General features: G+C 35.7%; 1 protein-coding gene across 7 annotated transcripts in view; it reads right to left on the bottom strand.

The window, feature by feature from the left end:
- The window catches only part of ntm (neurotrimin), a 352,115-nt gene that overhangs the window by 13,534 nt on the left and 325,100 nt on the right, over window positions 1–13,481 (bottom strand). For all 7 annotated transcript variants that reach the window (XM_082158282.1, XM_082158283.1, XM_082158285.1 and 4 more), the window contains one exon: window positions 8,975–9,100. In XM_082158282.1, the coding sequence (XP_082014408.1) occupies window positions 8,975–9,100 (126 nt within the window). The remainder of the gene's footprint in view (window positions 1–8,974; window positions 9,101–13,481) is intronic.

Below are 13,481 nucleotides of genomic sequence, written 5' to 3'. Positions count from 1 at the left end.
AGCTCATTACCGTTCAACACGGTACACACCTCGTTGCACTGAAGAACAGCTCGGAGTCTGCTCAAAAAGGGTCTTGTATAATTGTATTGTTTTATTGTTCAAAAGTATTTGATTTTAAATTCAAACACTCAACTATACCTTCAAAATGAGCCAATTAAACCCAAACGTTTAAATAGAGCAAGCCACAAGCGAGCACAGGTATAGTTTAATCTCCATTCAAGATGCTCATTTTGATGTTTCCCACTGGAAAGTCCACATCATTGGAGCTGCAAAGGACTGGGAAAGCTTTATGAAAAGCAAACCATCGGCTTTGATACCCGGTCCAGCAGAAAGTAAATGTGGTGCTTTGGCATCAGGTGCATTGTGGACTGTCTTCCATCAAAGGGAAGATTGACAAAATGGGACCGTTTATTTCCATCAGGGGCTCTGGGTTTCACGGCTGCCATGGAGGATTGTATCAACGCGAAGTACTTGAAGACTGACATCTCAGGCTTTTTTCTTCACCAATACACTCCTGAAGCACATTCATTATGCATTTCTTAAATAATGCAACCGCTTTTGTATATTCATGGCCTCTGATGGCATTATGAGCATCAGTCAATAGTACGCGCCAAGGGTTTGATTTGCGATATTATCAGAAGTTAAAATCAAATGCCTCTTGAGCTGAAATGGTACAACGTCCTGGTTGTCATCAAAAATAGAACAAGCGCCAAACAACTCTATTAATGGAGAAACTAAGCCCACAGAAGTTAAACAGTTTGGCCTCCACAGTCACATCCTCAGATAGCTTACTCACTGAAGAATACTGCACAAAAATGAATCACCAGTTTGAAACGTTGACCAGAGTGTTTTAGGAGTGCCCAGATGACAAAAATAAAAGTAAAAAGAATACCCATAGACGATAGAGTTGGCAATCTTTATACACAGCTTCAGATGAACCTCGCACTCTCCACATACACAAAAGAGAGTGGGGTGAGAAATACAACAGGAACACTCTAGCAGAATTACAAATAAAGAGAATAAAATAATCAGGATTATCATAGTTATCATTTTGTGTAAATATGTTGTATTTTGGGGTAAAATCATACCCTATATATTGTATTGTTATATATTGTATTGACAACTCATCAATTAAATATTTACCATCTTATTATTCTGCATAATTGGATTTTTTTATAATTTTTTTTTACTGATAAAAACTATAAAATGTTTAGGGCTGGACGATTTGATATATATAGATATATATAGATAGATATATACATTGATATAAGTGATCACCTGGATTTAGACTTACCTATATTGTATTTTTATAAAGAGTTTACAGGCAAATTTACTTTAGTATGTATTTCCCCGGTGTTGAAATCAGGCACTTGTAAATGTCAGGAAACAGAATGTCAATATCCATGCAACCCTGGATCTTTGGTTAGTTGTAAGGAACACTATCAAGTCTAAATGTTAGTTTAAACTGATATAATCGTTTGTTTTTCGTTTTCGCAGTTTCCAATATTAAATCCAGTCATGCAGCAAGCTCTTTTGCCACTCAGAACAGCTGAGGGGGGCTGTTCTGGCGGAAAAGTGATGTCAATGCATACCCTCTATAATGAAAGTCAAAAGGGATCCAAAACCAATACTGGAGTCTGAGAAAAAAATTGTTTTTACCATGAAAATTTGTTATTGTTGTATCAATTGTTTCAGATAACACCATCTTGAAATTGCAAGTAAAAACAAAGTAAACTGTGACTGGTAAAGTCCTTCCTATATAATTATAAAAAAAATAAAAAAAATGTTTTACTACAATAAACTATAAGCTGGACCAGATTTTATATTGATATTCAAAAGTATGACTATACTAGATAACAGGTAAATCTAATCTCTAATCTACATAACACTGTTTTAAAATCCCATTCTACAACTATTAGAATGTCCTAGACCTCTAGCTAAAGTAGCTCAGCCCAGTATGAGTGTAAAGTACTGCAGCAAAGCAGAGAGCATGCCACCAATACTGCAGAGCTGTTGCACACACACACACACACAAAACCCCAGAGGAAAGCAGAGTTGGGCAAGGTGCTGAATCAATCCAGGCACAGCTGAATGTGTCATCTTACGAGGGACAGGTTCTCTGTCTGATCCCTCCAGACAGCAGGGCAGGAACACCATTACCGCACCATCTGATTTCCTTAGCTTCTCTTCTGAATGTGAACCAAACAACAGATTTGCTTAAATCAGAGGTCAGATGATACCCCCGTTACCCACTTTTGGTGCACGATACACCTTGCTATGACAATTTATATCCATATCGTTTTCCAAGTGAGTGCCATGCACATTCTCAGTTATAGAAGATTTAGCTGCTAAATAATTTAGGAAACAAAAGGTCTATTAACTGACACAAAAAATACAGACTTGACTAGCGCAAAATCTTATCTACAAACAGAGATAGAATGAGTCACACATATGCCCTGCAGATATTTATTGGCTTTATTCAGCTGAGATTCTTGTCAGCAAAGATAATGCGGTTTGACAGGCTTGCTTTGATTCCAGCCATCAAATATCATCCAGTCCTTGATTCTTTGTTTGACTTAAAAATGTGAAAGCCACATCTGTTACTAATGCTGAAATATGCTTTTGTTTGTGCGAGCAAGTGCAAATGTGTTTGCGGTATATTTGTATGTGGCATATCAATGTGTAAACAACGCCCACAATCCAGTTTAATCACCTAATAAATGTGCTGAAATATCTTAATTAGGTCGTTGTTATTCTTTTCAGCTTAAATGCATGTGCAAAATGGGTGTTTTGGTAAATTCGGCTCTTGAATGGAGACGAGATGGAACAGCGTGCTGTATTTGATTTGAGAGAGACAATACAAGCTTGAGTAAGAATGAAAAGATATAAACACAGCAGAGTGCATTAGCATGAGGTAGTTTGCGGTTCCACGAAGTAGTTCACAGATCCACATCCATCTAAACCCCTGAGGCCATTGCTCAGGAGAGAGAAACAAACCAGACCCGACCAGAGTAATATCAATCTATAACCCCACTCCAAATGCATTCATTTCACTCTGTGTTTCTGTCATCCCCCCCCAAAAAACTCTCGAAAATAACTGGAGTCAGCATAGAACCGAGGAGGGGAGGGCAAAAGAAAAATAGAGAGCGAGATCAGCAGAGTAGAACTGTATTAGCAGTTAGGGCTAGCGCTCAGAGGATCATTTGGTTCCTGAAATGAGCTGCCGAACCCAAACACACAGCAGCCTCATTACATAGATGGTTATAAACAGGATTAATGCAATCACAGCTCAATAAAAACCTCAAGCAATGTGCTCCACACAATGTGCTCTTCACTGAGCCAAAACCCTAATTCACGCTGATGTAATAGGAGTGTTAGCTCCTGGGACACAGACGCTCATTAAAAACAATGTTTATTCAAGTCGATTAAACAGTAGCAATGATAAATTAGCAACATTATTGACCCTGTTCCTCACCCAAAGGTAAAACAAACAACAACAACACGTTTACTCTTCCCATACCCACAATGCAACTTAAACGCTGCTTGGTATGAATTGGATTTTACACAGAAAGAGAAATATGGGACAAATATCCCTTTTTGAAGATTAAAAAAAATAAGTAAACAACCCTTCCCACCACAGGCTTTTGCTCGGATCACATGAAAGAGAGACCACGCACAGCCATGCAAATTAACTCAAGTGTGTAATATGTCTATTAAACAGTATCAGGGGATAATAACATTAATATCTTCTATTTATAATTTCTTTTAAGCATAAACGATCCATTTCTTTGCATGTGGAAGGCAGAACACGCAGTTATACACATCCTCCACAAATGCCGACTACTAAATATTCAAGAAAGCCAACTAGTGCAATGCAACTAAAATATTTTATTTACCCTAGAATGCATTGACAAAAAAAAAACAAAAAAAACGCACTACATGGATTTATTAAGGGGATCAAAATGACCCGTTTTGGGATTAATGCTTTTCTTTAAATAATAGGTGTGCTAATAACTAAATAATTGAAATAACTGATGATACACACGTTTTAATATGAAACATACATGTACATTTTTAATTGCACCACCATATTTATGTTATGAATAATTTTAAATATCTTACACTTCTATAGATGTAAATATGTAATAATGTTCATGTTTTAGATGCTGTCAAAATGACCATATTGTACGTTTCAGTATTTATCAGAAAATACAAAAAAGTTAGTTTTTGTCCCTGTAAATGTTACGTACTGTTCAAATACCTACGTATCAACAAAGAGACACAGGGTCAAAGAGAAAAAATTTAGACACATGGTTGATGTCTGAGGCAAATACAGTCGTGCTCGGAATTAATCATACCCCTGGTAAATATGATAAAAAATGGCTGTAAAAAATAAATCTGCATCGTTTATTCTTTTGATCTTTCATTAAAAAAATTGGCAAAAATCTAACCTTTCATTGAAGTAAGAGAATTGAAAGTGGGGGGGGAAATCACATTATGAAATAAATGTTTTTCTCCAAAACACGTTGGCCACAATTATTCATACCCTTTTATTAAATACCTTTTTGCAATCTCCTTTTGCCAAGATAACTGCTCTGAGTCTTCTCCTATAATGCCTGATGAGTTTGGAGAACACCTGACCAGAGATCAGAGACCATTCCTCCATACAGAATCTCTCCAGATCCTTCAGATTCCCAGATCCATGTTGGTGCTTCTCCTCTTCAGTTCACTCCACTCATCAGGTCAGGGAACTGGGACGGTCATGACAGAAGCTTCATTTTGTGCTCCCTAACACATTTTTGTGTTGATTTTGATGTTTGTTTTGGATCGTTGTCCTGATGGAAGATCCAACCACGGCCCATTATAAGATTTCTAGCAGAAGGCGTCAGGTTTTGATTTTTTATCTGTTGATATTTGATGGAATCCACAATGCCATGTCTCTGAATAAGAAGTCCAGGACCTCCAGCAGAAAAATATGCCCACAACATTAAAGATCCAATGGTATATTAAATTGTACACATGGGGTACTTTTTATCCTTGTGTGCACCAAACCCATCTAGCGTGCTTGCTGCCAAAAAGCTCTTTTTTTAGTTTCATCTGACCACAGAACCCTGTGCCGTTTGAAGTTCCAGTGGTGTCTGACAACTGAATATGCTGGAGTTTGTTCTTGGAGGAGCGAGGAGCATTTTTCTGGAAAACAACATGTGGGGATGTAGGGGTTGTTTGATTTTTTTTAAGAGGTTTTCTGACCCCAAGACTCGACTAATCTCTGCAATTCTCCATCTGTGATTATTGAAGAGTCTTTGGCCACTCAAACCATCCTCCTCAACGTCCATTAAGACAATATAGACACACGTCCTCTTCCTGGCAGATTCGTAACATCTTTAGTTGATTATAACTTCTTTATTATTGCCCTGATGGTCAAAATGGGGATTTTCAATTCTTTAGTTATTTTCTTACAGCCACTTTCTATTTTGTGATGCTCAACAATCTTTTGCTGCACATCAGAACTTTATTCTTTTGTTTTACTCATTGTGATGGATGATTAAGGGAATTTGGCCTTTGTGCTTCCTCATATTTAACCTCCTGTGAAACAAGAAGTCATAGACAATTTCATGTTCCTAGTCACCCTGGTGTGCTAAAAAAGGTAAATATTAATGGGAATATACTTCAGAGATATGTTATTCATAAAAAATTCTAGGGGTATGAATAATTGTGGCCAACGTGTTTTGGAGAAAAACATTTATTTCATAATGTGATTCCCCCCCCACTTTCAATTCTTTTACTTCAATGAAAGGTTAGATTTTTGCCAATTTTTTGAATGAAAGATCAAAAGGATAAATAATGCAGATTTATTTTTTACAGCCATTTTTGATCATATTTACCAGGGGTATGATTAATTCTGAGCACGACTGTAGTCACAACAGTTTGAACTAAAGGAATATCAAACAATTCAATGTTTTTATAGATAAAATATTCAAAATGTACATCATGCCAGATCAATTAGACCTCTTTCATGCATTCATTATTTTTTAGTAAAAATACATACATTTATCTTTAAAGTAAGATACATTTATAAGATAACTCATTTTCAGAGAATACATTTTAAATTAAGTTTATTTTTCATACCTCATTTGTACATTTTTAAGCATAAAAACTTTAAATATATGCTTAAAACAAGAAAACAATGTGGTAAGAAAAATAAAACTTAATTAAAGTCTTACTATTTTAAATGTTTCTTATTTAATGGGTGTTTAAACATTTTGAATGGAAAACAAGACAAAAACAATTATGAAAGTGATTAGGCCTATTGCAACATACAAACAAATAAAGAGTTACAATTAGCAAATACAAAAATAAAGAAAATTCATAAGAGTAAAAAAATCTTCTAGATCTCTAGAGCTGCAACATAAATAAACTGATTCTGTGAAAGGTAAAGTTTACTTAAAGTTTCTGGGAAAATAACATACTCTTCAAGCAAAATAATAGAGCTCACTATAATATTCAGGATTTCAGCAAAAACAACTGGTCCTATACTAAGTTTCAGTTCTTGGTTGTTTAAGACTTTGGGCTTTATCAATAATTCAAATTGCTAATAGCCAGACCCACACTGAATCTTAGAATTTGTGCCTGCAGAACTCTGCACATTTCCATATCCACATCCCCTAACCCTAGAGAAAATATGTTGGCTAATCTGATAATGCATGAAAGTATAGCACTAATGCTTAAGCTAAATTACGGTACTTTTCCAACATAAAGACTGCCGCTAATGGCCTTGAAATCACATTTCAGTGCTTTTTATGTAAATGCATTTTCCCACAAATTCCATCTAAACAACGTGCTTAATGATCTATCAACCTTTTCTCTATGACATCATCATGATATTTCGCTGTTAGTGTTCACTACAGAGTTCCACACATGAAGGTGAACTCTAGAAAGTCATTAAAGCACAAATAACATTGTTGCATGTTTCTTTAATGAGAATGGATGATAGCGGGCCTAGCTGCCCTCTTTAGATTGAGATCTAGATAAGAAAAGGACTCGGTATGATCGTAATCTAGAAAAGAAAAAAAAAACGTACAAGCGAGTAATGCGAGACTGGAGATACGGCGCGGGATCACGAAATCTCTCGGGTTTATATAGAGTCCGGCGAAAGAGCCGTGCGGCTTAGAGCGAAGTGCCATTTAAAGGTCGGAGATGTGTACTTACAGAACTAAGTGTGACTGGCAGACTTATTTCAGCCCTTTATTGAAACAATGTGGAAACGCTGCGGTAAATCTAAATGACTGTAGTACGGTGAATGCTCGAGGGAGCAGGTGTGCTTCACATCAACAGGCTCTCTTTGTCTGTCTAATACAAATTTTTAAAAGAAACAAATCTCTGACAAGAAACAAATCCTGGTGCTATCGAGATATTAAGATCTTATCGCAGGGGGGTCTGTGTCTTAATTAAGTTTCACACATCGTTTGGATAGCTTCCCACTGATTCCGGCCCCATCAAGATTTCTGGTTGCCAGCTCTTTGGAGATTATGACATGCTTTTACAAAAGCAAATCAGATCTGAGAACCAACAAAGTGTTAAATTGAACTAATGGCACAAAAGCATGGTGTTTATAAGTGGTGTAATGTTACCAATGCCAACACGCCCCACTATTTCAGAGACTAATTTGAGCCAATTCAAGTTTTTGAATCAACATAAAATCCAAAATAACCCTATTTACTTCCTTAATGCATCTTTTTGGTCTTATTGTGAACAATTCATCAGTGCATGGTGCAAATGTTTGTCTGTCTAATATTTAATTAAAACAATTTTGGCCAAGCTATTATAAATTGTTTTAGTAAATTTGCATATGGTCTAACTTCATTCTGGTATGTACGGTTTCCATTTATTCCCCCCTATTGTTCTGTTTCTAAACCAATATTGCTTACTTTCATCAGTGGAACACAAAAGAGGATGTTTTGAAGAATGGTTCATTGGGCTTTGGCCATTCAATGAAAGTCAGTGGGGTCCAAAACAATATTGGCATAGCTATACAAAGATAATTGTATACATTTCTAAAAAAATATCTTCTTTTATCACAGAAAAAAAGAAAGTCACATCAGTTTGGAAAGACATAAGAGTGAGTAAACAATGTCAGAATATACATTTTGGAGTGAACTATCCCAGATCGAAATCTGGAGACAATGGAAGTATGTAAACATAGCGTCCACCTACTAAATGATGTGAGGAGCAAATAGGTCGATCCTGTGGTCCAAAAAGGCCCTGACTTGACTGAATCCATTCTGAAAGCTGATCTTTTATTCCTAAAAGCAGCTGAAGCTCTTAGCAGATACATGTACTGTATCATAATGGAATCCTATCTCAAAGTCTTTCACTTATCTCAAAATAAAAAAAAGAGCAGTCATTTCTGTGTCACATTAACATTTCAATTACCTGATCCTTGTAACAACACAAAGGAAGAAAAAGAGGAGGGGTGCGGCGTGCATGAGCAGGTACGGCAGTCCAATTGCACCCCATGAATCATAGCGCATTAAAATGCAGTTTTTTCCCTGATTAAGTGAAATGGTGCACAGCAGAACAGAGCTGTAGACAGGCCCAAATGGAGCTGATTTGTTCATGTGGCCTGAAGATAAGCAAAATGGACCACTCAGCTAGTACTGTGCATACACAAACACACACATACACATGTACACATCCACACACACACACAGACGCATACAGCTCACAGTGAAAAAGACACCTGATATATTATCTTACTCATGCTTAATATGACAGTGGGATATGGTATTTTGCTAAATCATCAAGGGAAAAAGTGCACTGTTCTTGTAATGGGAAAAACACATCAGCAGTGCTGGACCATTACTGAGGATTCTGGTTTCATTTTGAAGGCAAAAACTATTGACTAGAGGTTTGCTTACTTTTCAGAGATTATGTTAAATATGTTCTTCCCATAGAGGTATGATATGCATCTTACCAGGAGGTGATATCATCCTCCAAACGATGGCAGGTTCTGGTTTTCCGTTAGCCAGGCACATCAAAGTGACGTTGGAGCCTTCGTTCACCACAAGATCCTTTGAAAGGTTCACAATCTTTGGAGGAACTGTAAAACAAAAAACAAAGTTACGTTAAAAGCCCAATTTCGAATGTCCACTTTAAACATTCTACTAACTATCTATGAGTAACTTTGCAACTACATGTCAACTCGCACTCAGAGAATTTGTAGACTGTTAGGTTAGGGATAGGATTAGTAGAATAAGGTGACTTGAACTTGCAAGTTACTTACAGTCAGTAAAATATATTTTGGGGAGCATCAAAATAAAGTAAGCAGACATTCTACTAACACTCTGACTGTTAGTTCACATGTTGTTGCAAAGTTAGTAAAATGTCTAAAACAATTTTTTTTTTTACAAAAGTGATAGTAATGATACACAAAACTCTTTATCAAGAATATAGACTGCCATAGTTCAGAAATCAATGGTCTTTTCCACAGAGCATGCAAACGTAAATTTAACATTTAATAAATTTAACAGTGACAACTTACATTCAAGGTATGTTCAAGCACATTTTTAATTAAAATATACATTATTTAAACAGTGATCTCTCTTCAAGAAGTTACGTTTTGGTGGGTCTTTAATTTTTTTGGTGGGGCTTGACATTTAGATTTTTCAAAAATGTACAATAAATATTACAGAAAAGCTCTGTAACATATTTGATGGGTACCATTTCTTTCTGGTGAAGAGAAATAGCAAACTAGACATTACACAAAGTTGATTTATTGATTGCCTTTGCACTTTGAACACAATTTAAACAGACTGCAGAGCAAGCCACAATTCAGGCCTTTATGAGGGCCTTGCAGACCTAAAGAAAATCTACAACTCAGCAAAACTAAAGATGTTACAAATACTTTATTTAGTTACCCTACAGGGAATGGTGATAAAGGGTGTCGACATCCTCCCTTCAGGAGAACAAATTATGGCCTACTTTCAAAAAGGAGTGTTAAACATTTACTAGAACATTCAAAGAGAATATGTGATTGCAAATTAACAATCAAATGTTTTTTTGTTTTGTTTTTTGGAGTTAGATGTTAGATGTAAAGGTGTCAAGGAAACTACTTTAAAACATACTTTTTTTTTTTTTACTTTAAACGCCCAAACCACACCTATGAATAATGAAGCTACTTCAGACCAACCCCTTTTAGATTTGCGCCGGGCGCAAGAGTCATTTATCCCGCCGGGAAAATAGCAACAGCGCCCAAGACCCGCCCACAAAGTTACTTGCGCTTTGCGCTTGACACTTGCGTTTCAGATCGTTAAAATCGGGCCCATTGTGTATTTTCTACAATGTTTAGCGCTATATTTTAGTCACCAGCACTGATTTAGATACAAGCGTTACACTTTAGCCAAAGCACTTGTTATTTGTATTGCACTTGTACATTATTTATTTATTTAGCCTACACTATCATTAAAAAGTTTGGGGTCAGTACGTGTTTTTTATTTTATTTTATTTTTTAAGAAATGTATACTTTTATTCAGCAACGATGCATTAAATTGATCAAAAGTAACAGTAAAAGACATTTATAATGTAAAAATAAATAAATAATTTATATATATATATATATATATATATATATATATATATATATATATATATATATATATATATATATATTTCAAATAAATGCTATTCTTTTGAACGACTCAATAAAGAATCCTAAAAGTGTGTACCACGGTTTCCACAAAAATATTAAGCAGCACAACTGTGTTCAGCTGTGACAATAAGATAAGTTTCTTGATCATCAAATCAGCACATAAGATTGCTTTCTGAAGGATAATCAATTCAGCTTTGTCATCACAAGAATAAATTGCATTTTTAAATATATTTACAACGAGTTAAATTATAATCATTTCACAATATTACCGTTTTACTGTTTTGATCAAATAAATGCAGCCTTGATGAGCATAACATACTTATTCAAAACATGAATAAATCTTATTGAGGCCAAACTTTTTAACAGTAGTGTGGACAGCCTTTTTCCTTCTGGTTATTATGAAAATCCTTGAAGAAAACATTAATATGGATATTCAAATGAAGTGAAATCCAGTTTGTTGGAGGATCTTAAGAATCAAGATCGTTGAGTTCTTGCTTTTGGCACAGGCACCCTGAGGATTTCATCCACACACACACACACACACACACACACACACACACACACACACACACACACACACACACACACACACACACACACACACACACACACACACACACACACACACACACACACACACACACACACACACACACACACCATTTTGAGTACTATGCCATGAACCTTTACAAGTCTTTCCTCACAAAACCTTGGCTCATATTATAAAAATTGTCCTGCAACATAAAGGTCTGTTAAGTTAAAGGTCAGTTTAGTATAATGTTTCCAATCTCTGGAGAGGATCCTGCACTTTTGCCTCGATGATGGCCGGCAAAATATGTTTGACTTGACTGCCGTAACGGTAGAATAAAGTCCTTTAGAGGCCATTAACTAATTCCCTCCACTGTAAATGAAGATCCACAACGAGCCTTAGCAGAAATGCTTCTGTTGAAAATGAATTCAACAAATGCCTTCAGGCAGTGTACGCACGATATCTCATTACGTGAAACCTTACAAAACAAAACACAGTGTATGAGCACGCTGCTTTAAACAATTAGCATTATCATTAAGCCTTCATACGTGATGTTCTCAGTAAATGTAATAATAGGTGGCACTGATGGTATGATCAGAAAACTACCAGTGTCGTTTGACACATTATGTTCTGCCATTGAATACAGATGTTATTTTGACACGTGTACTCTGTCAAGAGATTTGGTTTTGCATTTCAAAGCTGAGACAATTCAAAGGTTGCCGTAACCGTCAGAGCTGGTACCAACAAAGCCAGGCAGTACCACTGTTTTATCCTGTTTTAGTCACTAAAGACATGTTCCTCCAGAGACACTCCGCTATAAATAATTCATTTAATGTCAGTCTAAGTGTATGTCCTCTTCAAATGTGACAGAGAGCCATAGTCTTTTTTGACAAGTTAACAATGTCTCCAGTTTGTAACATACAGGGTAAACAATCTGTTTGTTTCATGACAAATCAGAGAGAGCCCTTAAAATATTTTTTAAGTTTTGTGGCTTTTAGTCCATGTCAATTAGCTTTGAAGCTCATCTACACACCAAAAGACAAAATAAAAAAATCTGTTTGCAAATGACATTTCTGACCTAACACAGCCATATACAAATTTTAACCCAATAAATAGATATTAAGAGAACATACACCTTCCCACTAGCAATAAGCACATAGAAAATCAACACCTAACCAAAGCACATTCTCAGTAATCACAAGAGTCAGATTGTCTTTACAGACAGTTTGTCCAAATCAAACCCAGAAACCATGTTGAGCAAAAGTTATGTTATTTCCAAACTTTGTATAGTGAAATTAAAACATCATCAAAGTTCAACAAGTTAGGGAACATTTCATTCAAAGATATACAGCAGACTGCTTGAATTAATATTATAAAATATAATTATTATTAACAAAAATGATTAGGCAAGGATGCATTAATTTGATCAAAAGTGACATTAAAGACATTTATGTTACGAAAAATATATCTAAAATAATAAATGCTTCCTTTAGATCTTCCTATTCATCAAATAATCCTTGAAAAAATATATATATCAAAGTTTGCACACACAAAAAATAAAATAAATAAATTACAATATAAATAATATACATACATACAAAATAATTCTGCAAATCAGCATATTATAAACGATTTATGAAGGATTACGTGACACTTAAGACTGCTGAAAATTCAGCTTTGCCATCACAGGAATAAATGAATGTTAAAATATATTCATACAGAAAATTGCTATTTTATATTGTAATATTTTAATCACAAAATAAAATAGGGTGCTTTCACACTTGGTCCGACCCAGAGTTCGATTGCTCCACCCTCCACCTTCTCTCGCTGGTCTCTGTTCACATTACATTATTTGGGTCCGAATCTCGGTACATTTGCGTCAAGTTGCAGCCGTGTACCCATGATGCTAGGTATTGGCTATGAAGGAAACGGTGCCAAAATGAATATTTTATTGTTGTTGTTTTTTTTTTACTTTTGGTATTGTTTCCAAAGGATCAGCACATAACAGCATATGCGTCTATATACCATTCCATTTCTACAAGCAGAAATGAGATAAACACTCTCTCTGCTTATAGTGTGTCAGCCCTGCTTTATAGGAAAGTGAGTGAGAAGAACACACAAAAACACAGTTTTATCGAAACAAGTGTCATCAATGGTGGTTCACTTCCACTGGTACTGGAGTTCACATTAACCGAATACTTTTTATGCGGACTCTGCTATGGTTTGTGGGTGCGCACCTAAGTTCGGAAAACAGCATTCACATCATCCAAACGAACTGAACTCTGACGTCAATTGAACCCGGGT

This window comes from Leuciscus leuciscus (genome assembly GCF_965113295.1).
Source record: "Leuciscus leuciscus genome assembly, chromosome: 24".
NCBI lineage: Eukaryota > Metazoa > Chordata > Actinopteri > Cypriniformes > Leuciscidae > Leuciscus > Leuciscus leuciscus.
The sequence above is the reverse complement of the archived record's forward strand: the minus strand, read 5'-3'. Positions and strand labels throughout refer to the sequence as shown.